The sequence below is a fragment of the Pristiophorus japonicus genome, chromosome 20, assembly GCF_044704955.1.
Source record: "Pristiophorus japonicus isolate sPriJap1 chromosome 20, sPriJap1.hap1, whole genome shotgun sequence".
Taxonomy (NCBI): Eukaryota; Metazoa; Chordata; class Chondrichthyes; family Pristiophoridae; genus Pristiophorus; species Pristiophorus japonicus.
In genome coordinates, this window is record NC_091996.1 from 19,979,090 (window position 1) to 20,005,984 (window position 26,895).

General features: G+C 46.4%; 1 protein-coding gene across 4 annotated transcripts in view; it reads right to left on the reverse strand.

The window, feature by feature from the left end:
• Positions 1 to 26,895, reverse strand: part of ak8 (adenylate kinase 8) — a 239,681-nt gene that overhangs the window by 144,897 nt on the left and 67,889 nt on the right. For 3 of the 4 annotated variants that reach the window (XM_070863870.1, XM_070863869.1, XM_070863871.1), the window contains exon 6: positions 8,917 to 8,998. The exons of the other annotated variant lie outside the window; for it this stretch is intronic. In XM_070863870.1, the coding sequence (XP_070719971.1) occupies positions 8,917 to 8,998 (82 nt within the window). The remainder of the gene's footprint in view (positions 1 to 8,916; positions 8,999 to 26,895) is intronic. 4 annotated transcript variants of the gene reach the window in all.

The window sequence follows — 26,895 nt, forward strand, 5'->3', positions numbered from 1 at the left end:
GCCAATTTCGGGAAGGTGTCGTAAAACAGGTGTCAGGCCCTCTATTTTCACATGCAAAGGATCCAACGCTTATACTGGAACTTTTACCAATATGGTGGGCAGCGCACTTCAGGCGGGGAATGTGTGCGTGCTCGCTGCTAGCCATATTGAACGCTTAGGCGCCTGTTAAACAGGTGTGGTGCCGACGAATTTCTAGGCCTTAGTGTCCAAGAGGGTCAATGGATCTCCTAAGCATTGTCATACTACACTGGAGTTACAAGTAATTTATTGCAGCATGGTATCGCATAAATTTCTAGACTTACTATGTGCAGCTCGAGTTAGCTTAAAAAGTCTGAGTAGACAGTAGTCGCAAAGTTATGTTTCAACCATCCATGTAGAGAGAAGGGGCGAGTGCAATGTCATCATGCTCATTCCGTTGCCATAAATGCAGTACTTCTGCTGTAGGACACTTGAAAAGAAAAGGTTCATGGCTGATGGGGAGCAAAGAGAAGGAGCTATGACAGTAGTCCTCACTATGCTCATCTAGAATCATAGAATGGTTACAGCACGGAAGGCGGCCATTCGGCCCGTCGAGCCCGTGCTGGCTCTCAGCTACTCCCACTCCCCCGCCCTTTCCCTGTAGCCCTGCAAATTTTTTCCCTTCAGATACTTGTCCAACTCCCTTTTGAAAGATAACATTGAGTCTGCCTCCACCGCCCTTTCAGGCAGTGCATTCCAGATCCTAACTACTTGCTGCGTAAAAATGTTTTTTCTTATGCAGCCTTTGGTTCTTTTGCCAATCACCTTAAATCTAAGCTTGAGTGATCAATGACAAATAAATCCTACACAAACAGTAGAATTCATCAGTACTACTTTCTGAACAAACAAGGCACAAATTCACTAACTGGATCAAAGATAAAACTTCCTGAGTGTAAACAACTTGGGCAAACTGCCCAAATAAACAGCCTTTTTAAAAATTAATACAACAACAACTTTTATTTAATATAGCACCTTTAACATAGTAAAACGTCCCAAAGCACTTCACAGGAGTATTATGAGATGTAAAAAATATACAAATGGAGGCATATTCCTCACTCACAGTTGACATTGCTTATTTGTAATGTGACCCAGACAGGTTTATGTTAGCTATATTGCCCTTTAAAAATCCTATCTACTTTTAGCAAAACCATGTAGCAAATCAATTAGTTTCAATTCACCTCAGAAAAAAGTGACAACTATTTTCCCAGGTTGCAGTGTGTTTTCAAATGCATTCCGTTTTACAAATTGTATGGTACAGGTCAGTGTACTGGAATCCTACATGCTTCTGTGTATTTGAATGCTATTAGTTGCTGACAGGGTTGAGGTCCAAATACAGCATGGAATCTGGGGTCTGGGAGCAGTGAGTCAAGGGCCCTACTAGACATTGGTCTTGGGCATCACATGCTTCCCGTGAATGTTTCGGTGGGTGTAAGGTGCTCGAGCCACCCTTTTTCTATAGTCCCGAGAACCCTACGGTCTGGATTTTCGGCTTTGCTCATTTCGGGGCAGTAATGACGGCGGGGCAGTAAAGTTTGCGCCTAGGAACAGTTTGCGCCTCAGTCAGCTGAGCCCCGAGTGTGGGGCAGAACGGCAAGGGAGGTGATGCACACCTCTCTTAGGGCGCTAGGCCGCTGAGCATGCGAAAGTCCCGAGCTAAACAGCCGGCCTCGGAGCGCTCCAAGTGAAGCCTGGGGAGAAAAAAAAACTGAGAAAAACCCACCAAAAACATTCCCAATAAATCACTCACGCCACCACAATATAAATCGCAAAAAACATATAATAAAAAACAATCACAGTTACCAGAAGTCTACATTACTTACCTCACTGCAGTCGCTATAGCGCAGACCGCCCACTTTCACAGGTGATCCACGGAGCACTACAAATCGGGCGGGAGCCAAAAATCGAGCTGCTGTCGCAACCAGGTACGTTACACACTGGCTCGCCTCTTCCGGGCGGTAATGCTCTGTGCCCCACCGACACCAGCCCCGAAAACCCTGGCAGGGCGCAGGAAGCTGGCCACCCACCCAGAAGAGCTCACCGCCACCATTGCCGCCCCTCTGGGGCAAAAACAGAGACATCAACAAGCCGAAAATCCAGCCCTACAAGCTTTTGAGGATGGTCTGTGGTACATAGCCTTAAAACATTATTTTGCTTGCCATTTTTCTAGCAGGGATAATGGCCCCAAGTTTCCACACGCGGCAAAACAGGTGCCCCTCCGAGCTGGGCGCCCGTTTTTCGCGCCGAAAACGGCGCCCGAAAAAAAACGCGCTATTCTCGAGCGCTTTGCAGCTCGATGTCTGCTTGGCACAGCGCACAGGGGGCGGAGCCTACCACTTGCGCCGATTTTGTAAGGAAGGGGTGGGTACAATTTAAATGAGTTTTTTTAGTGCCGGCAACCCTGCGCGTGCGCGTTGGAGCGTTCGCGCACGCGCAGTGTGAAGTAAACATTGGCACTCGGCCATTTTAAAAAGTGCTGCAGAAAAAGTAAACATTTGTTTATTGAACCCTTGCAAAGGCTTGCATTTTAATTTTCTTGATATTTCTGTGTGTTAGGATGAGGGAGTGCATTCTGTAATTACAGATAGACTGTGATAAACGGGACACATGCACTTGTTTGAGACTATTCAAATTCTTTGTAGCTGTTCAATTTTTAACATTTTTTAATAAAACCATATTGCCCTTCCATGATCAGCACTGAGGCTTCTTGCAGCTTTCTCCCCCTGCCGTCCGTCGGGCCCGACAGCAAACGGCTGCCTCAAGTACTGAGACTTCCTGCAGCTTTCTCCCTCCCCCCCCCTGTCGTCGGTCGATCCCGACGGCAAACCGCTGCCTGAAAGGCCTGCCTGAAGCACTTTCACACAGGTAGGAAGATGGTTTATTTAATCTTTTCTTTGCTTATAAATTTTTATTCAGGTTGGATTTATTTGTATAATATTTGTATAAGTATAACTAAGGATTTATTGTAGAATGTAATGACTTCCCTCCCCCCCAACCCCCACCTCGTTCCGGACGCCTAATTTGTAACCTGCGCCTGATTTTTTTATGTGTAGACAAGGTTTTTTCAAGCCTACAAAAATCTTCACTTGCTCCATTCTAAGTTAGTTTGGAGTATATTTTCACTGTGGAAACTTTCAAATCAGGCGTCAGTGGCCGGACACGCCCCCTTTTGAAATTCTGTTCAAAAGTGAAACTGTTCGACCTGACTAGAACTGCAGAAAACTTAAATGTGGAGAATTCCGATTTCTAAGATACTCCGTTCTCCACCAGTTGCTCCTAAAAATCAGGAACAAATCATGTGGAAACTTGGGGCCAATGAGTGGAGTAGAGGTAGTGTATAACACAGAGAAAAGATGATGTGAAACAGAATTTGAAAATATATTATTTCTCAAGGCCATGTCAAAATGTTTTTCTGATAGACAATAACTGCATAATAAATATATAACAACAAAATTGCAGCCTCACCGACTGGGAGAACATATCAGGAATCTCGGAATATGTGCCCACATCCCCATGATATTCCACAGGAGCGGGATTTTGTAAAATTACCCTTGCCAAGTACATAATTGAGTTTTGTGTTATATCTGTGAAAGATGCATTCTACAAATATTCTCTCTCTTCTATTTTTTAATTCATGAGTGAAAAAAATTGATAGCACGTTGCCACCATCTATTATTCTGTTTATTAGGTCTGGGACAAAGCTTTGCGTTCTTGTGAAACTGTTCATTTAATAACAGGGGCTTTAAAAATGTTTATTAAATCCCTTGAAATTTTCAAACTCTGATGATCACCTGAAATAGTTACCTAAAATGAAAAATTCAGTACATTTAACTGGGTGGGGATTTGCAAGAACGTTATTCACTGGCAACTATAGAATAACCAGATTATTTTTCTTTTCATCTCTTGGCTTCCGCTGCATAACTTTCCCGATACCTCTATTTTTATTTCTTCTGACGAGCATAAGTGTACCTTACCAGCGGATTTCTTCTTATGCAATTAATGAAACGTCAATTTTACAAGTTTGTTAAGAGCTGTAAATATAAATTCTTTTGATAAGGAAGGCAAGGAATTATTAACATGTCCTTCAAAACTAGAAGAATTTGCATCATCACTGGGGTTAAAAAAATGAGACCAAGCTGAAGAAAGGCATTTTGCTCAAGATTAGAAGAAATATTCTTTTTACTATGGTTTTACACGTCAGATTAACGTTTGCTCTAATTGGTGTAGTAAATGTTATAATTGTTAACTGATACATATGATCCAGTATGAAATCTTAAGGCTACAGCACTGTTGGAAATACAGAAGAGTTTTTAGCCACTTTAGGTAAACATCTATTCAACCTGGAGTTTGAACTGTGAACTGATTAAGGCCCCGCTTCAGACTTTTGTACATCAGGCTTTACCTGTACACCACTGAATTTTCCAGTTGTTTTTGTGGTATATTTTCCTGAACATGCAAGCACAAATATACCAAGAACAAAGAAGCAATGTAATTTTCACCTTTCTTTTTAAAGTTTGGTCTTATGGGTATGCATGCAGGGAATCAATCTGATCCAAGCTTACAATGCAATATTTATAACTTTAGTGTTCCCTGATCATGCTTCCTGGAGATCATTAATTTTTTCATGTATTTACTTCCCTGTAGATTTTCAGCTTCCTCATTCCTATTCCTCTATCTGTATATAGGAATTCCGTTTAGATATTGACGCATTCAGGCAAACAAATTCACCGAATCACTAAGCGGCCACAATGCTTACATATAACTAAAAACACAAAGGTTTCTACAGAAAGAGTTTCAACGGCTAAAATAATCCCATTGTCCAGTGGAGCGGCTGAGGCTGTGGGTATTAACACTGGCCTGGTTTTAAATCCAGCTCCAGACAGATGGGATGAAAGTCTCTGACAGCTGTTAAGGGTCCTAAATGAAATCAGTTTGGGCCGTCTCAAGCCAATTCCCACCAGTCACAAGTTCCACAAAACTGGCTTCAAATTCAGTACAACTGGCAGTAAATGGTCGGTGATAATCAGAAAAGCCATAAGGATAGTCAAGGTGGGAGATGGCAGTGTTGCACTGATGTAATAGGAGATTTTTTGAAGCTAACATCCAATGCAGTATATTGAAAACTCGAATTTGCACCACATCTGAGCTAGACACTCTTGTTGAATACAAAGAAAACAAACATCCCATTCTCCAGCAGCTTAATGAACACAAAATCCTCCCAAAAGATCAAAGACTATTTTCTTTCAACTGTCGAAAAAGAGATTGATCTGAATTAATTCACTTGATTTCTACCACTGACTAATTTACACATCGGAGATGGATGGACTAAGAAAACAATTGGAAATGCACATTTTTATTGAACACATTGCCTGTAGCAAGACCAAATACGATATACCAGGAGGTACAGCAAATATGGATTTAATGCAGATTGAAAAAGTACCACCAATTCTTAATTTCCCACTGGTCCGGTACCAGCAGCAAAAGCATTTCTCATCATGAAGCAGGACAATTTTGTATGAGTGGATGCATATAAATTAATATGCTATTCATTGGATACTGGAAGTTATCCAGCTCAAAAATAATGTAAAACTTTTTTGTCCTTGGGGGTGAAATTCCCCAGCGCCCCATTTGGGGGCAATAACCCAGTCGGAAAGGGACTTCCTGTGCCCGTCGCAGAAGTCCCGCCCCGCCCGCAAAATTGGGGTTACAGCCCCTCACAGGAAGTGGAACACAATGTCACGTGCTCCACTTCCTGTTGGGGCGGTATCTGGGGGCTACTCGGGCGGGACCAGCAGCGCTACACGGCTTCTCCGCGTGGCACTGACGCGTTTCAACGCCCCTCCCCTTCCGTTAAAGGGGAGGGCCGGTGCGCACTCTGCAGGGCCTCTGATGCCCTCCACTGGGCCACCAGGGCAATGTGGTACTGAGGCCGCAGCCTGGCACCCAAACAGAGTGCCGGGCTGTACCACGCCACAGAGCCACAAGACGGGCCGACCGGGGAGTCGACCAAAACAAGAAAATGGCAGCGTGCAGAGTGCACCTAACCTTTAACTTCCGGCCCGCGAGTGGATGTCAGCCCGGTTCGTGACCCGCGCGGCTAGCGCTGAACCGCTCGCGGCAGCCTCAAGGACGCTGGCCAATTTCTGCCGCAGGGCACAAAGGGGTTGCCATAGGGCGCTAAGGGGTTCTGCACACGGCGATGACGTCATCACCGGTTGCGCGGCAGACCAGCGCAGCGCTACCGTGGCAGCGTCTCTGCTAACTCCTGCGCAATTTCACAAGAGCTGGTAGCGTCCACTGCACAAAAACAGGTTTGCGCCCTGTTAGCAACCCCCCCCCCCCACCCCTCCACCTGGAGGCACACAACAGGGGAATTTCACCCCCACTAAGCTTCCATCCCCACAGTATGGATCAGCTATCTTATTCAATGTTATTTTACACTTTTTTGTAACTATGTTCCTTAATGTACATGTATACACGGAGAAACCAATAGCTTTCATTTTTACATCAATAGCCTCTTTAGTTGGACCAAAGTGACTGCTACTGTGTTGATCCCATCCGTCTTTATCAGTACATATGTGGAAAAGTGTTTACAATAGCATTGCTTAACTCAAAAAAATACAGCTCACCAACAAGGATTATCTGCCAAATGCAAGGCTAATATTGTTTTTCAACTTTTTCTGTGTTAGCTAGATAGACAGAAAAAAAACATTCTAAATTTGATTTGTGTTTTAAAATTCACGTAGAACTAGTAAAGTAATCACAAAGTGTGCACAGAACGTAGCAGAGCTAGTAGACATGTGGGCCAGAGAATCTTCGCAGCACTGCAAGTGCGGGTTTGGAGGCGGGCCCACTGTCAAAGTGGCCCTGATTGACAGGAAATCGGCGCGGTTCCGGCCTGCAAGACCATCAGCAGGCCAGGGCCATCAGAAGGAGCAGCGTGCGGCGGCATACCACTGCAGGAGGGCGACGGCTGTGAAGGCCGGTCGCTGATTGCAGTGCGGGCAGGCACAGCAGGAAGGGCAAAGGAGCGGCAAGAGTTTGGAGAAGGAAGTGACCGGGGCCCAGGAGAGGCGCAAGTCTGGGGCCCAGAAGAGGCGAGGGCCCAGGGGCAGCACGGGCCAGCCCACACTGCGACATGTGTGCACACTAGGTCCGTGCAGCAGATCTCCAGTCATCTTGGTTAATCCTTGCCACTGGACCAAGACCTAGCTCTGTCAAGCCCGTGTGGTGGCTGGTTTGCAAAGGTCACCACACATTTTTGAAAAAAGCCACGCACAGGCATCTTTCACCCTCCAAGATGTAGTTCGGGATCTGGAATATTTGGTCCTTCACTGAAACACCTGTGAACTCATCCCTTTTTGGCATGGAAGCAAGTCATCCTCGTTTCGAGGGACTGCCTATGATGATGATGATGATGATAATGATTGACAGTGGGTCGCGATCCCGCTGGAAACCCGCCTCCGTGTCAGTTTCTCAGCATGCAGACCACAGACCCGACACCAAAAGACGGGCCACTTCATTAAGGTACTTAACAGTTAGTTTAGTGCTATTTAAGAGGATTAAAAGCATGCATCTACAATTTTACCAACTTTTTGACAGGTATGCCGGCCCTCGGGGAATACGCCAGGTAAGTGGAATCGGGTTCTCAGTGACTCTCTATTGCATTGGCAAGTTGATATTTGCAGAAGTGGTATAAAAGCTACCATTTCACAGCTGTTCACTTTCCAATGTCAGAAGCTTAAGCTTTCAGGATTTGGAAGAAACTTTTCAGCTGTATGCAGATTGGAAGTGTTTGCAGTGAACTCTCTATTCACTGTCACCTCCTTGAAGCAACCTCTCTCACCGTCGACAGGGTGCTTCTGTCATTTCAACCTCACCTGCCATATATTCTAACAGCATCGGTACCCTTGACAAAATCTCACCTTGGTCCTCAGAATCCCACCACAATCAGCCTAACACCAACATCACTAAACACACCAGCATCACCAAAAACACCAACCAACCTTCTCTGCAATCACCTGATGCTGCACAGGAACACATTGCTGCTAGGGATGGTCTCATCAGGGCCACATTTACTTCACTTGACGCTGTGCACCCTGGCTGCCATGTAATGCGCTAGGTTGGCACCACCCCACACCAGCACCATAAACCATCCCTGCAATGCCCAAGCCATTCCTTTCACACTCATCATCATTGTGCAGGGTACCCTTATGTCTCACTATTCACTACAACTCACTAAGCCAGTTCCAAAGGTGCCAACTCACAACTTACCGAGAACACAAAGTGTTCAAAATAAAGATTTCAATGTTTGACAGCACACTAGCAGAAAGTCTACATGAACATTGGCTATAACACCAAAGAGCCTACCCTTGCATTTTATTAGTTGGTATGATTGGACAAGGATGAGGGTGAATGTGAGGGGTGGCTAGTGAGATGGGGAAGTGATAATGTAGATAGAGAGAAAGCGAGGGATGGGTGGAGGTGCAAGGTCAGCTGATGTGAGTAAAGATGTGAAGGAGAAAGGTAGGGAATGCAGAGTCATGGGGATGTGATGAGTGGCACAGCAAGATGAGGTAGAGTGTGGATTTTCAGTAACGGTTCGTGATCTACGGAGACCACTGAAAGGTTTGCGCCACTGCAGCCAGATCCTCCTGACGACATCCCTGCTTGAGCCCTCCTGTGCAATGTGCACCCAGGCTGTGTTGGTGTCTTGGGGAAGCCTCTTCCATCCATTGGAAAGGAAGAGAACCTCCCTGCATGCTGTGACTCCCTCCACAAGCATCTGGAATGAAACCATTTTGTCTAGACTGCAATGATCTGACAAAATGTTGTTATATTACTCATATCAATCTCGAAGACCTTTGCTTCTGGATGTTATTCCAATCCATGACAACTTACCAACATGTTCTGGTGCAATTCCCATTTCCTGTAATGCGATTGCCTGTTCTCGTGTTCTGGGGTAACCCACCAGGACCCAGCCCTGAGAGAACAAACAAACAAAAATGAAGTTGGTTTTTAATAGAGGGATGAGAGTGAAGTATGCAGTGCTAGAATTTATGACTTAAATGACACTACATATACTATATGGCTTTGTTCAGAGCACATGATTAGCTGTCAGTGTTGAGAAACTGGTAATTTTGCCACTCTTTGCACTAGCATCAGCATCACGTGCTCCAGATATATAATAGCAGCACATCTTAACCTTAACTTCAGTTGAGCATTGTGTTTCTATATTACTCACCAACCATCTATGTGGCTTCTCGGAGTTCCTGTCCCACCCCCATTGGACTCACACTTACTAAGAACTGAAGTAATAGTGTCGAGGACGAAATCATGGGATTTATACAAGATAGTTTTCTAGATCAGTATGTTGAGGGACCAACTAGGGAACAAGCTATTTTAGATCTAGTATTGTGCAATGAGAAAAGATTAATTAATAAGCTTGTAGTAAAGGGGCCTTTGGGGAAGAGTGACCATAATATGACAGAATTTTATATTGAGTTTGAAAGTGATTTAGTTAAATCCAAAACTAGGGTTTTAAATCTAAATAAAACAAACTACGTAGGTATGAGGGGTAGGTTGGCTAAGGTAGATTTGGAAACTACATTAAAAGGTATGACGGTAGACAAGCAATGGATAGCATTTAAAGAATACATAATTTACAACAAATATACATTCCTTTAAGGCACAAAAACCCCACAGAAAAAGTGGTCCAACAAGAAGTTAAAAATAGTATTATATCAAAGGAAGAGGCTTATAATGTTGCCAAAAAGAGTAATAAGCCTGAGGATTGTGAGAACTTTAGAATTCAGCAAAGGTGGATCAAAAAATTGATAAAGAAAGGGAAATTAGAATATGAAAGTAAACTAGCGAGAGACATCAAAACAGACTGTAAAAGCTTCTATCGGTATGTAAAAAGGAAAAGATTAGCGAAAGTAAATGTGGGTCCCTTAGAGGCTGAAATAGGAGAAATTATAATGGAGAATAAGGAAATGGCAGAGAAATTAAACAAATACTTTGTGTCTGTCTTCACGGAAGATGCAAAAAAACTTGCTGGAAATAGTGGAGAACCAAGAGTCTAGTGAGGATGAGGAACTGAAAGAAATTAGTATTAGTAAAAAATGGTACTGGGGAAATTAATGGAACTAAAAGCCGATAAATCCCCTGGACCTGATGGCCGACATCCTAGGGTTTTGAAAGAGAGTGGAATACAGAAATATATTCCATTGAATATAGAAATAGTGGATGCATTGGTTATCTTCCGAAATTCCATTGATTTTAGAATGGTTCCCGTGGATTGGAAGGTAGCAAATGTAACCACACTTTTTAAAAAGGAGGGAAGAGAGAAAACGGGGAACTACAGTTAGCCTGACATCAGTAGTAGGGAAAATGCGAGAATCTATTATTAAGGACGTGGTGACAGGGCATTTAGAAAAGACGAAGAAGATTGGGTAGAGTTCAGCAGAGCGAGCAAGCATCGCGAGACCTGAATGAGCACGAGGCTTGAAAAGGTGGAGCACAGAGCGGGAGAGCCGGAGTTCGGAGGAGCTATCTGCAGCAACGCCAAACTGACCTGCGTGGGTATGAGATAAAAAGTAAAAAGAATCAAAGTGTGACGTCACAGCCAAGCAGGTAAGTGATTGGCCGGTTGGTTGGTGAGTATTTCTCTTTCTTTTTTTAAAACCTTGGACATTGGTGTAAGTTAGGAGCCGCAATTAAATAGATAAATTATATTTCTAATCTAAAAAACCTAATCAATTAATCAGCTGATCGTTGAGTAACTGTTGGGTGTGTTTTTGCTAAGGTTCAGAGTTTATTTCTGCTTGATAGTTCCGAGTCTAACTAGAGGGATGGCAGGGCAGTTCAGCCCCGTGGACTGCACATCCTGTGGCACGTGGGAAGCCCTGGATGACCATGTTTGCAGGAGATGTCTCCAGCTGCACCAATTCGAGCTCCGCTTGAGTCACTGCGGTGCATCCACGAGACTGAGAGCTACATAGATAGCACGTTTCTAGAGGTGATCATCCCACAGCTTAAGAGTGTGCAGGCAGTGAGGGAGTGGGTGACTGCCAGAGTCCATCTCGCTCTCCAACCGGTATTCTCTTCTGAGTACCGGTGGGGGCGATGGTGCCCCTGGGGAGTGCAGCCAGAGCCAAGTTCATGGCACCACGAGTGAATCAGCTGCACAGGCAGGGGGCGGGGAGGAAGAAAAATGGAAGAGCTATCGTGGTAGTGGATTCAATAGTCAGGGGAGCAGACAGGTGTTTCTGCAGCTGCAGACGTGACTCCAGGATGGTATATTGCCTCCCTGGTGCCAGGGTCAAGGATGTCACCAGCTGCAGGGCATTCTGGGGGGAGAGGGTGAACAGCCAGAGGTCGTGGTCCATATCGATACCAATGACATAGGTAGAAAGAGGGATGAGGTCCTGCAGGCAGAGTTTATGGAGCTAGTAGAGAGATTAAAAAGCAGGACCTCAAAAAGTAGTCATCTCCGGATTACTCCCAGTGCCATGAGCTAGTGTGTACAGAAATAGAAGTATAGAGCAGATGAATGCGTGGCTGGAGAGATGGTGCAGGAGGGAGGTCTTTAGATTCCTGAGGCATTGCGACTGTTTCTGGGGGAGGTGGGATCTGTACAAGCCGGATGGGTTGCACCTCAACAGAGCTGGGACCAATATCCTCGTGGGGGGGGGGGGGTTGCCAGTGCTGTTGGGGAGGGTTTAAACTAGCTTGGCGGGGGAATGGGATACCTGAGAATAGACTCAGTAGGGATATAAGTAAAGCTGGAATTGGAAAGCAAACATGTAGAAAGTGAATTTGAAGGACAGAGGAAACAAGGGCGAGAAAGTAGTCAACAAGGAGGTCTGGCTGTACTAAATGGAATATATTTCAATGCAAGAAGTATAGCGAATAAGGCAGATGAGCTGAGAGCACAGGTAGACACTTGGGAGTATAATATTATAGCTATTAGAGATATGGCTAAAAGAGGGGCAGGTATGGCAGCTCAACATTCCTGGTTACAGGATTTTCAGACAGGATAGAGAGGAGAGTAAAAAGGGAGGGGAGATTGTGGTATTGGTTAAAGAAACTATTACAGCTGTGAGGAGGGATGATATGTTAGAGGGATCATCAAAAGAGGCGATCACACTGCTGGGAGTGCGCTATAGACCCCCAGTCAGGGGGAGATAGAATAGCAAATATGTAGGCACATTTCTGAGAAGTGCAAAAACTATAGGAAGTAATAGTAGGGGATTTCAACTATCCTAATATTAACTGGGAGAAAATTAGTGTAAAGGGTATAGAGGGTGGAAAATTCCTCAAATGCATTCAAGAGAACTTTTTTAGCCAGTATGTAGCAAGCCCAACACGAGAGGGGGCGGTTCTGGATTTAGTTTTAGGGAATGAAGCTGGGCAGGTGGAAGGGGCATCAGTGGGAGAGCATTTAGGTGCTAGTGACCATAATTCAGTTAGATTTAAGTCCTGTAACCAGGAATGTTGAACTGCCATACCTGCCCCTCGTTCAGCCATGTCTCTGTAATAGTTATAATATTGTACTCCCAGGTTTCTTCCTGTGCTCTCAGCTCATCTGCCTTATTTGCCATAATCCCTGCATTGAAATATATACCATTTAGTACAGCCAGACCTCCTTATTGACTACTTTCTATCCCTTGTTTCCTCTGTCCTTCAAATTCACTTTCTACATTTTTGCTTTCCAATGGAAAAGGACAAGGATAGACCAGGAATAAAATCTCTAGAGGAGTATAGAAAGGTCAGAGGTGAAATTAAAAAGGCTATTAGGAAAGCAAATAGACAGCACGAAAAATTATTGGCAAGTAAAATCAAGGCAAACCCAAAGATGTTTTATAAATATATTAAGAGCAAGAGGATAACTAAAGAAAGGGTCGGGCCTATTAGAAACCATAAGGGTAATCTGCGTGTGGAGGCAGAAGATGTGGATATGGTTCTTACTGAATACTTTGCATCTGTTTTCACAAAAGAGGGGCACTGCACTCACTGCTATCAAGGAGGAGGAGTGTGAAATATTGCATGAAATAAACATAGTGAGAGAGGAGCTATTAAGGGGTTTAGCAGCTTTGAAAGTGGACAAGTCCCCAGGCCCAGATGAAAAGTATCCCAGGCTGTTAAGAGAAGCAAAAGAGGAAATAGCAGAGGCTTTGACCATCATTTTCTAATCCTCTCTGGCTTCAGGTCTGGTGCCAGAGGACTGGAGAACTGCTAATGTGGTACCTTTGTTTAAGAAGGGAGAAAGAGATAAACCTAGTAATTACAGGCCAGTCAGCCTAACCTCAGTGGTGAGAAAATTATTGGAAAAAATCCTGAAGGACAGGATAAATCTTCATTTAGAAAGACACGGATTAATCAAGGACAATCAGCACGGATTTGTTAAGGGATGGTCTGACTAACTTGATTGAATTTTTTGAGGAGGTAACCAGGAGGGTCGATGAGGGCAGTGCATATGATGTAGTGTATGGATTTTAGCAAAACTTTTGATAAGGTCCCACATGGCATCCTGGTCACGAAAGTAAAAGTCCATGGGATCCAGGGCAAAGTGGCAAGTTGGATCCAAAAGTGGCTCAGAGGCAGGAAGCAAAGGGTAATGGTTGATGGGCGTTTTGGTGACTGGAAGGCTGTTTCCAGTGGGGTCCCGCAGGGCTCAGTACTAGGTCCCTTGCTTTTTATGGTATACATTAATGATCTAGACATGAATATGATGACCCGCCACCACCTCAGTGAGACCCCAACACTGCACGAGTTAGAAAAAGCCATAAGACAGCTAAAAAAACAACAAGGCTACAGGAGCGGATGGAATCCCTGCTGAGGCACTGAAATATGGCGGAGAGGCACTGCTGGCGCAAATACACGACCTCATCTCTCCCATCTGGAGGAAGGAGAGCATGCCGGGAGATCTTAGAGATGCAGTGATCGTGACCATCTTTAAAAAAAGGGACAAGTCCGACTGCAACAACTACAGAGGAATCTCCCTGCTATCAACCACTGGGAAAGTCGTCGCTAGAGTCTTCCTAAACCGTTTTCTCCCCGTGGCCAAGGAGCTCCTCCCGGAGTCGCAGTGCGGATTTCGTCCCCTCTGGGGCACAACGGACATGATTTTTGCAGCGTGACAGCTGCAGGAAAAATGCAGGGAACAGCACCAGCCCTTATACATGGCCTTCTTCGACCTTACAAAGGCTTTTGACACTGTCAACCACGAGGGTCTATGGAGCGTCCTCCTCCGTTTCGGATGCCACCATCCTCTGCCTGCTCCACAACATCATGCAGGCTGTGATCCTTACCAACGGATCCATCACAGACCCAATCCACGTCCGGACCAGGGTCAAGCAGGGCTGCGTCATCGCCCCAACCCTCTTCTCAATCTTCCTCGCTGCCATGCTCCACCTCACAGTTGATAAGCTCCCCGCTGAAGTGGAACTAAACTACAGAACCGGGGGAAGCTGTTCAACCTTCACCGTCTCCAGGCCAGGTCCAAGACCACTCCAACCTCTGTCATCGAGCTACAGTACGCGGACGACGCCTGCGTCTGTGCACACACAGAGGCTGAACTCCAGGACATAGTCGACGTATTTACCGAGGCGTATGAAAGCATGGACCTTATGCCTAACATCAGTAAGACAAAGGTCCTCCACCAGCCTGTCCTCGCCGCACAGCACTGCCCCCCAGTCATCAAGATCCACGACGCAGCCCTGGACAACGTGGAACACTTCCCTTATCTCGGGAGCCTCCTATCAACAAAAGCAGGCATTAACGACAAGATCCAGCACCGCCTCCAGTGCGCCAGTGCAGCCTTCGGCCGCCTGAGGAAAAGAGTGTTTGAAGACCAGGCCCTTAAAACGGTCACCAAACTCATGGTCTACAGGGCCGTAGTAATACCCGCCCTCCTGTATGACTGAGAGACGTGGACCATGTACAGTAGACACCTCAAGTCGCTGGAGAAATACCACCAGTGATGTCTCCACAAGATCCTACAATCCCCTGGGAGGACAGACGCACCAACATTAGCGACTTCGTCCAGGCCAGCATCCCCAGCATTGAAGCACTGACCACACTTGATCAGCTCCGCTGGTCAGGCCACATAGTTTGCATGCCAGACACGAGACTCCCAAAGCAAGCACTCTACTCGGAACTCGTCCACGGCAAACGAGCCAAAGGTGGGGAGAGGAAACCCTCAAAGTCTCCCTGATAAAGTGCAACATCCCCACTGACACCTGGTGTTACGTATTGACAATGTACATTAAATGTATAGTCACAATGGTGCGCCACAAGGGGCACTGTGGTGGGAGACCCAAAAGTACCTGCGAGACAGAGTATAAAAGGCTGCCCACTACGCCTGAGGGGCACTCTGGAGTTACACAATAAAGGACCAAGGTCACAGCAGTTACTACAACACCAGACTGTGTGGAGTCAGTGATTTGAGTGCTACATACATCACAAATTGGCAACGAGGACATGGACGAGCTCTTCACGCAACCATGGCTACTTTGGGCACGCTAAAGGATTTCACAGAGGGTAATGATTGGGATGACTTTATGGAAAGGCTCGAGTACTATTTTATAGCAAACGACCTGACAGGGAACACAAACGCACTGAGAGAGAAGCGTAAAGCGATATTGCTGTCCAGTTGTGACGATGAGGTTTACCGTCTCGTCAGGGATTTGCTGGCACCCGCGAGCGCCAAGGACAAGTCATATGAGCAGCTGATTGAACTCATTCGTAACCAACTGAAACCGAAGGAGAGCATCCTCACGGCCCGGCACAAATTCTACCACCACTGCAGACCTGAGGGCCAGGATGTCACAAAATATGCTGTGGATATCAGGAGACTTGCGGCGCCGTGCGATTTTGGCACACACCTTAACGATGCATTGCGAGACGTCTTTGTTATGGGGATTGGCCATGAGGGTCTCCTTCACAAGCTGCTATCTACTGAACCTACAGTCAGCCTGCAGCAAGCCATCAACATCAGCCGGGCATTTATGTCCTCGACTTGCAGCGCCAAGCAGATGATCCACACGGTCACGAACCCGGCAGGTACTATTCACAGGATAGCGCCCATCATGGACAAAACTGCAGAACGTGGCTCTGCCCAGGGCAGAGAGCACGGACCTCAGGGTCCTGGAACTCAGAGTCCGCCAAGGGGGGCTAATCGAGTAGCACCATGCTGGCGCTGCGGAGGAAGCCATGGGGCTCACCAGTGCAGGTTTGCGGAGTATATGTGCAATAACTGTCACACGAAAGGCCACCTTCAGCGTATGTGCAAAAGAAACACGACTTATCGTGTGGCTGAGGAGATGGTAGATGATCTGCTATCCAGCGAGGAGATTAACGGAGTCCCAATGAGTATGGAAGTGGACACGGGGTCAGTTCAGTCGCTGACGAGTCAGGAAACTTTTGATAAACTGTGGATCAACCCAGCTGCACGACCCAAGCTGGTCCCGGTCACGGCGAAGCTGTGCACCTACACCAAGGAACAGATACCTGTTCTTGGCAAAGCGGATGTGCAGGTATCTCATGGTGGCGAGACGCACGCGCTTACCTTTGTGGATCATTGCAGGCGATGGGCCAACGCTACTCGGCAGGAGATGGATGGGGAAGATCCGTGGGTGCTGGGAAGACTTCATTCCTCCACAGACCGCTGTCCCCCGTGTTCACAGGCAGAGCAGGCCTCCACCTTCGGATGGGATGGCAGCGAAGGAAGCGTGTGTGGGGTTGGGCAGAGCAGCGGCGGCCGTCGACTCTCCCCTGCAAAGTCTGAGAGTGAGAAAGAGGCGCTGGAACCAGCAGCAGCGCCGACCGAGCTGGAGAAGAGAGAAGGGCTTCGGCGGGCTGCTCCAGCAGGCACCGTCGGCCCGCAGGCAGAGGCGGCCGTTCGCGGGGCTTGCAGCGGGAGGAGCGGTGAATCGGCAGCTCCGGGAGCGGGACTCGCTCGGCGACGTCGTGAGGGCCGGTGCTCCGAGGAGCGGGCTCGTCCAGGATCGGCTGCGGTATTGAGGAGGTCGGCTCCGGAGGACGTGTGTGTATACGGCGGCTCCCGGGCAAAAAGGTCAGCTGCGTGGGGTGCTCCGAAGGATGCAGCGGTGCGGGGGCCGGTGCGTTACGGCTCCCGGGTGCGTTCAGAGAGAGAGAGAGGGAGAGCAGGCAGCAGCACAGTGAGTTCAAGATGGCGGCGAGCCTCGTGGCAGCAGAGTTCTGCAGAGAGGCAGGCAGGCACCAGCAGAGCACCTAAAATGGCGGCGCCCAGTAGAAACCTTGTGGGAAAAACAAAATGGCGTCTTACAAGGGAAATGTACCCGGGAGACATAAGGGGTCTTACATCGTTGGCAGTCCCCACCACACTTTTGTAAGGGCAAGAGTGAGTCAAAATGATTACTGTGATTTGTATGATGACGTGATTTATGACAAGATTTAATATTTTGATGCTAAAATGATTACTGTGATTAAAATGATTGATATGATTGGTGAAAAGAATTAATATCACAATGCACAGTTAAAAGGGTTAATGGATCTGTGACGAACATGACTAATGGATTAATGCGTTTTCTGATTTTGTGATTTATGCAATTGTTCAATGGCTGCAGACAAGCCGCAAAGGCAACTATTTTCTGAGAACAGAGGCAACGCACTCGTTGCCATACCCTGTCTCAGCGCAGCCCATTACCTCAGGCAAAAAGGGGCAGTATGCCGCCACCATACCTCATCCGTGGAGCTGGGATTTAATAACTGTTCAGTGTACCTGCAACCTTTGGATATAACTCTTCAACGCATCTATATGTATCATACAAATGTACTGTCTATGTGTACCTGCTTTCTACTGGAGATTATGTTTGTGTACTTGTATCACCCATGTAAGGACTGCAAATACCACATGCTTGCACCAGATTGCAAGCATAATCCCTACATGGGTGGGGGAGAGGGAAGTGGATGGTCATGGACTCACACTCACAAATCAACCAAGACGAACAAGGCCGAGGTTACCAGCAATTTGCTTTTGGAACTGGGGGGGGGGGGGGGCGGGGGAGTGAGATGTTATGTATTGTCCATGTACATTAAATGTATAGTTACAATGGTGCGCCACATGGGGCTCTGTGGTGGGAGACCCGAAAGTACCTGCGAGACAGTATAAAAGGCTGCCCACCACACCTGAGGGGCACTCTGGAGTTACACAATAAAGGACCAAGGTCACAGCAGTTACTACAACACCAGACTGTATGGAGTCAGTGATTTGAGTGCGACATACATCACACACCTGGGAGTTCCTGGCCAAAGACCGCCCTAAGTGGAGGAAGTGCATCCGGGAGGGCGCTGAGCTCCTCGAGTATCGTCGCCGAGAGCATGCAGAAATCAAGCACAAGCAGCGGAAGGTGCGTGCGGTAAACCAGGCTCCCCGCCCACCCCTCCCTTCAACCACTGTCTGTCCCTCCTGTGACAGAGACTGTGGTTCTCGTATTGGACTGTACAGCCACCTAAGAACTCATGCTAAGAGTGGAAGCAAGTCTTCCTCGATTCCGAGGGACTGCCTATGATGATGATGATGAGACATGAATATAGGGGGTATGATTAAGAAGTTTACAGATGATACTAAAATCAGCTATGTGGTTGATAATGACAAAGAAAGCTACAGATTGCAGAAAGATATCAATCAACTGGTCAAGTGGGTAGAACAGTGGCAAATGGAATTTAATCCAGAAAAATGTGAGGTAATGCATTTGGGGAGGGCTAACAAGGAAAGGGAATGCACATTAAATGGTAGGACACTGAGAAGTGTAGAGGAACAAAGGGACCTTGGAGTGCACAGATCCCTGAAAGTAGCAGGCCAGGTAAATAAGGTGGTTAAGAAGGCATACGGAATGCTTGCCTTTATTAGCCGAGGCACAGAATATAAGAGCTGGGGGAGGAGCTATGCTTGAACTGTATAAAACACTGGTTAGGTCACAGCTGGAGTACTGCATGCAGTTCTGGTCACTGCATTACAGGAAGGACGTTGGGGAATTATGAGGTTGGTGGATTCCCCTCCGCCGTGGTTAACATGGCCCTCAATCGTGTCAGTTCTATTTCCCGCACCTCTGCTCTCACCCCTTCCCTTCCCTCTCAGAACCATGACAGGGTTCCCCTTGTCCTCATCTTTCACCCCACCAGCCTCCACGTTCAACGGATCATCCTCCGCCATTTCCGCCACCTCCAGCGTGATCCTACCACCAATCGCATCTTCCCCTCCCCTCCCCTCCCCTCTCAGCATTCAGAAGGCACCGTTCCCTCCCTGGTCCATTCCACAGTCACCCCCAGAAACCCCTCCCCTTCCTACAGCATCTTTCCGTGCAAGAGCAGGAGATGCAACACCTGCCCTTTTACCTCCTCCCTTCCCACTATCCAGGGCCCCAATTACTCCTTCCAGGTGAAACAGCAATTTATTTGTTCGCTTTTGTGCCGGGCTGCGGCCACGGTACCCCGATCCCCGGTGGCATAGTGGTGGCCCCTCGCCCCACTGCAGAGCTCGTAATGGAAGGCGAGGGTTCTGTGCTCGCGCCAGCGCTACGCTGGAAAATCCGCATGCTTACCGACCCGGTTCCGACCCCAAGAGAAAGTGGAGCGTTCCAGTTCATCTCGGGGTCGGTAACCCCAATTTCGTGGCCGGGGTGAGACTTCCACGTGAGTCACCTCGATTACCGCCCCCAAACAGGGCGTTACCGAATTTCGACCCCTTACTCTTTTTGCTACATTTTGTGAAAAAGAAAATGTGACTGTTATAAAGTGGTGTTCCTTCCTCTATAGTTACATCTACGCCTTGTTTAAAATTATTGAACAGGGGAAAATATAGCTCATTTTCAGGGAGTGGAATTTATTCATACTAAATTGTATTCTTTATACACTCTTTCTGTAACTGTACTTCATGGTTAGTATCTGTCTGCAGTAACTCATTTGGTCTCATAAGAAACAAATGGAACATATATTATAAGAAATGTATGGAACAAGAAAAGGCCATTCAACCCAGCAAGCTGTTCCTTGCCAGTGACTTGTACATGTGGCTCATTATCGACTCTGCCAAACCCACTCAAACTCCTGAGGAGGTAAACCAACCACAGGTAAATGTCCAGGAAAATAAGCTCTGTGAAATCCCTCCCAACCCAAGGGTAACTGTTGTGTATCTGTAAAGCATGCACTCCCATGTTCCACCACCAGGGAGCTCATCCCCTGAAGTCCCAAGGAATCCCAGCATCCCTTGGGAGCACTGTATATAAGCCAGCCCCTAAGGCCTGTTCCTCACTCTGGAGTGTCTTAATAAAGACTGAGGTCACTGTTACTTTAACCTCCCTGTGTGCAGTCTCATCTGTGTTAGGAACACAATAGTAACCAAACAAACCCCAGAATATTTATTCAACTCTACTAACCACAATTTGTATTCTACTTATACTCTACATGCGACTCATTGACTCTCCCAGGAGCACATGAACTGTCTTGCTTCAGAAAGTTTTCAAGTATCTGTGCCTATCCTTATTATAACTGATGTTTACCCGTTGGTTTCTGAAGGGGTTAAATTAGAATAGTATTCACCGTTTTTTGTTGAGAGTCTATTCCACATATTCATTACTATTCTAAAATGTCTTCTAATCTTCAGCCTCACTTGATAATCACCATGCTTTTGGTGGTGCAAGGAATTCAGTAGATACACCGTCTACCTCTAGACTTGACTATTCCTGGCTGGCCTCCCACATTCTACCCTACGTAAAGTAGAGGTGATCCAAAACTCGTCTGATCCTGTCCTAACTCGCACCAAGTCCCGCTCACCCATCACCCCTGTGCTCGCTGACCTACATTGGCTTACAGTTAAGCAATGCCTCGATTTCAAAATTTTCATACTTATTTTCAAATCCTTCCATGCCCTTGCCCCTCCCTATCTCTGTAATCTCCTCCAGCCCCACACACCCCTGAGATATCCGCGCTCCTCTAATTCTGCCCTCTTGAGCATTCCTGATTATAATCACCCAACCATTGGTGGCTGTGCCTTCTGTTGCCTAGGTCCCAAGCTCTGGAACTCCCTGCCTAAACCTCTCCGCCTCTCTTTCCTCCTTCAAGGCGCTCCTTAAAACCTACCTCTTTGACCAAGCTTTTGGTCATCTGAGCTAATTTCTACTTATGCAGTTTGGTGTCAATGTTTTTAATCTCATAATACTCTTGTGAAGCGCCTTGGGTCATTTCACTACATTAAAGGTGCTATATAAACACATGTTGTTGTTGTCATAAATCTATATTTTAAAAAGCTACCCTCCATTTATCAATTCTCGCACACTATTATGCTATCTCTACTTCCTCTAAGTCCTTGAGTGAATCATAGCCTCCCATCTATGTGCATAACTCTCCAAAAAGTCTATTTTTGAATCGTTTTTGTTCTGTTCTGCCCTTCTCAGAGCACCGAGATTGCTCTGGCCAAAGTCATAAACAGTGCCCACGGTGTGGTTTCCCTCCTTGCCCTCCCTGCAGTGTTTGATACAGACCGTGCCATCCTTCTTCATCTCCTTTCCCATGCATTGTTCCATTCCTACCTGTCCAAATGCAGCCAAACACATCTCCAGTAATGGCTTTTCCTCCCACCACTACATGGTACCTCTGAAGTCCCCAAGGATCCATCCTTGGCCTCCTCTACATAGGTCATCTCCAACTGTATGCCAATGACACCTAGCCCTACCTCTCTATCACCTCCCTTGATTGTTCCCATGCTGCTCGACTGGCTAACCGCTATCAAATCATGGTTGAATATAAACTTTGTTTAACTGAGCATCAGGAAGGCTAAAGCCATTCGTTTCAACCCCTAATCATAAACCCCTCTCTGTTGCCACTGGTTCTCACCCATGCCCACCACCACACAGCCATTCTCAGCGTGAACCAAGTGATGCAAAACTTTGGCATCCTGTTTAACCCAGAACTGAGCTTCAGAACCCACATCCTGTCCATCACCAAGGACGCTTATTTCCACTTCCACAACTTTGCCTGCCTCCATACACAGCTCAACCCCTCTGGCACCGAAACCCTCATTAACGGTTCTGTCACGTCTAGACTTATTGCTCCGATGCCCTTTTCTTTTTAAGTTCTTTGTAGACTTCTAAATGTAAAGATATTACGGACTGCATTATATGGATGTAAAAAAAATATATATTTGGAGATTTATCAGCAGCATTCTATTGATACAATTGGATTGTGTGGTCTTACCTGAACATACTCCTGTACATCGAAACTTGTATTTTAAAATTATCTTACACATTTAACTGCCGAATTTTAGAAATCAAAATTTGGAAATTCAATAAATCACATCGCACAGTATTCAAACATAACTGTTTATTTATTTTGATTCTTAATTCAGTATCATTTGTGAGGATTTATTATAATTGTTATTTTGTGTAATTACAGCCACATGCTGCCAAACCCAAACTCATGGTTATTGTACCTGTGATTTAGCAAGCATTGATAATAAGTGGGAACAAAGAGACCTCCAGAGCAACTCTTAGGTACAGTGGAATAAAATCTGTGCTATTCTCAGATGGAATTAGGCAAACATTTTTCAAGTTTTAAGAACATAAGAAATAGGAGCAGGAGTAGGCCACTTGGCTCCTCGAGCCTGCTCCACCATTCAATAAGATCATGGCTGATCTGATCTTGGCCTCAACTCCACTTTCCTGCCTGCTCCCCCCATGACCCTTGACTTCCCTGTCGTTCAAAAATCTGTCTATCTCCGCCTTGAATATATTCAATGACCCAGCCTCCATAGCTCTCTGGGGTAGAGAATTTCAAAGATTCATGACCCTCTGAGAGAAGAAATTCCTCCTCATGTCTGTCTTAAATGGGCAACCCCTTCTTCTGAAACTATGCCCCATAGTTTAAGATTCCCCCATGAGGGGCAATACCCCCTCAGAATTTTATGTTTCAATAAGATCACCTCTCATTCTTCTAAACTCCAATGAGTATAGGCCCTTTCTTCATAGGACAACTCCTTCATCTCAGGAATCAACCTCGTGAACCTTCTCTGAACTGCCTCCAATGCAAGTATATCCCTCCTAAATAAGGAGCCCAAAACTGTACACAGTACTCTAGGTGTGGTCTCACCAATGCCCTGTACAGTTGGAGGAGGACTTCCCTGCTTTTATACTCCATCCCCTTTGCAATAAAGGCCAACATTCCATTTGCCTTCCTAATTACTTGCTGTATCTGTATGCTAATTTTTTGTGTTTTATGTATGAGGACACCCAGATCCGCAGCATTCGGCAGTCTCCCTCCAAGTAAGACATTTTCAAAATTAAACACTATTTGGTAAGACATATTTAATGTCTCCATCGCTTTTGCATTAGTCTTTTGCTTGCAGACTTAGCTGCTAAAGATTCAGATTGCAGAACAAAAAAAGAAATGCACTATATTGAGAATCAGTCTAACGTGTATTTAATTTATATAATGAAAAGCAAATGGAAGAAAATCCTACTAAAATGTTGGGAATTTTAAAAAAAGCAAAGGAATAAAAGTCAAGCCAGCAGTGAAACAATCAGCATAAAGCTCAGGCTCGTTAGTTACAAATGAGAGCATCTTGCTAAAGGAACACTCACTCTTAGGACTACATGCAGTAACAGAGCTGAAAATTCCCACATGCCCTTGTTATTAATGTAAATGTATTACCAGACTACACTCTTTGAAAACCCACATTTATAGACCTAAATATTATCTCAAGAGCACTCTTTATTAAAATTTCAATGTGTTTTGAATGCCATAGTGACAGACACAGATCACTTTGCTTTTTCACAATACCGAAGACATTTGTTGTACAAGTGATGATGAAATAAAGATGTAATATATCCAAGTTTACTGATGATACAAAGCTAGGTTAGAATGCAAGTTTTGAGAAGGATGCAAAGAGGCTGCAAGGGCATATAGACAGGTTAAACGAGTGGGCAAGGACATGGCAAATGGAATATAATGTGGAGAAATGCGAAGTTATCCACTTTGTAGGAAAAATAGAAAAGCGGAGTATTTGTTAAATGGTGAGAGATTGGGAATGTTGGTGTTCAGAGGGACTTAGGTGTCTTTGTACACAAATCGCTGAAAGTTAACATGCTAGTTAGCAGGTAAGCAATTAAGAGAGCAAATAGTATGTTGGCCTTTATTACAAGAGAATTTGATTATAAGAGTCTTACTGCAATTATATAGGGCCCTGGTGAGACCACACCTGGAGTATTGTGTACAGTTTTGGTCTCCTTGCCAAAGGAAGGATAAACTTGCCAGGAAGTGCAACAAAGGTTCACAAGACTGGCTCCTGGGATGGGGGGATTGTCCTATGAGGAGAGATTGAGTAGCCTAGGCCTATATTCTCTAGAGTTTAGAAGAATGAGAGGTGATCTCATTGAAACATACAAAATTCTTACAGGGCTTGGCAGGGTGGATGCAGGGAGGATGTTTCCTCTGACTGGGGAGTCTAGAACACGGGGCCACAGTTTCAGAATAAGGGGTCGGCCATTTAGGACTGAGATGAGGAGAAACTTCTTCACTCAGAGGGTGGCGAGTCTTTGGAATTCTCTACCCCAGAGGGCTGTGGATGCTCAGTCGTTGAGTATATTCAATGCAGAGATTGATAGATTTTTGGATATTAAAGGAATCAAGGGATATGGGGATAGTGCAGGAAAGTGGAGGTTAGGTAGATCAACCATGACCTCATTGAATGGTGGAGCAGGCTTGAGGGACCGAATGGCCTACTCTTGCTCCTATTTCTTATGTCCTTATCTAAAGAAACCTAGTAATATAGATTCAACCCATATAATTCTTTACAAAAACAAGCTGCTTGTCATCGGTATGTTTTTCATACAAAATAAAATTACTTACTCAAGGTATACTTCATCCTGTAACACTCAAGACTCCATCCTTGGTGTCAGTAGGGATGTTGCACTTTATCAGGGAGATTTGAGGGTGTCCTTGTGACATTTCCGCTGCCCACCTTTGGCTCGTTTGCCATGAAGGAGCTCCGCATAGAGCACTTGCTTTGGGAGTCTCGTGTCTGGCATGCGAATTATGTGGCCTGCCCAGCGGAGCTGATCGAGTGTGGTCAGTGCTTCAATGCTGGAGATGTTAGCCTGGACGAGGACGCTGATGTTGGTGTGCCTGTCCTCCCAGGGGATTTGTAGGAGCTTGTGGAGGCATCGTTGGTGATATATCTCCAGAGACTTGAGGTGTCTACTGTACATAGTCCATGCCTCTGAGCCATACAGGAGGGCGGGTATTACTACAGCCCTGTAGACCATGAGCTTGGTGGTAGATTTGAGGGCCTGGTCTTCGAACACACTTTTCCGAACACACAGCCGAAGGCTGCACTGGAGGCGGTGTTGAATCTCCTCATCAATGTCTGCTTTTGTTGATAAGAGGCTCCCGGGGTATAGGAAATGGTCCACATTGTCGAGGGCAGCACCATGGATCTTGATGACTGGTGGAGGACCTTTGACTTACTGATGTTTAGCGTAAGGCCCATGCTTTCGTATGCCTCAGTAAATACGTTGACTATATCCTGGAGTTCAGCCTCAGAATGTGCGCAGATGCAGGCGTTGTCCGTGTACTGTAGCTCAACGACAGAGATTGGGGTGATCTTGGACCTGGCCTGGAGGCGGCGATGGTTAAACAGCTTCCTACTGGTTCTGTAGTTTAGTTCCACTCCAGCGAGGAGCTTGTTGACTGTGAGGTGCAGCATGGCAACGAGGAATATTAAGAGGGTTGGAGCGATGATACAGCCCTGTTTGACCCCGACGTGGATTGGGTCTGTAATGGATCCGTTGGTAAGGATCACGGCCTGCATGTCGTCGTGGAGCAGGCGAAGGATGTTGACAAACCTTTGGGGGCATCCGAAACGGAGGAGGACGCTCCACAGACCTTCGCGGTTGACAGTGTCAAAGGTCTTTGTAAGGTCGAAAAAGGCCATGTATAAGGGCTGGCGCTGCTCCCTGCATTTTTCCTGCAACTGTCGCACTGCAAAGATCATGTCCGTTGTGCCCTGTAGGGGACGAAATCCACACTGTGACTCCGGGAGGAGCTCCTCGGCCAAGGGAGAAGACGGTTGAGGAGGACTCTAGCGACAGCTTTTCCAGTGGCTGATAGCAGGGAGATTCCCCTGTAATTGCCGCAGTCGGACTTGACCCCTTTTTTTAAAGATGGTCACGATCACTGCCTCTCTGAGATCTCCCGGCATGCTCTCCTCCCTCCAGATGAGAGATGAGGTCATGTATCTGCACCAACAGCGCCTCTCCGCCATACTTTAGCGCCTCAGCAGGGATTCCATCCGCTTCCGTAGCCTTGTTGTTCTTGAGCTGTCTTATGGCTTTTCCTACCTCGTGCAACATTGGGGTTTCACGGTGGTGATGGCGGGTCGCATGCTGCGGGATGGAGTCGAGAACACTCGAGTCAAAGGCAGAGTCTCGATTGAGGAGATCTTCGAAGTGCTCCTTCCAGCGGGCCCTGACTGCCTCGGTGTTCTTGATGAGTGTTTCCCAGTCCTTGGCCAGCAATGGGGTGGGGCCTTGGGAGTTTGGACCATATGTGGCCTTAACTGCGATGAAGAATCCTCGCACATCATGGCTCTCGGCCAGTTGTTGTATCTCCTGTGCTTTCTCCATCCACCACCTGTTCTTTAGGTCCCGGATTTTTTGTTGGACCTCAGCCTTGAGCCGCCTGTAATATTGCTTTGCTGCTCCAGAGTTGGGTTGTTGCTTGAGGCTCAGAAATGCTCTGCGCTTGCGATCTATTAGTTCGCCCGAGGATACACCCTTAACCGCTCTATCCCTCCCAAGCACCAGCACAGACACTGGCAAACCCCAGCATAAGTGAGCAGGT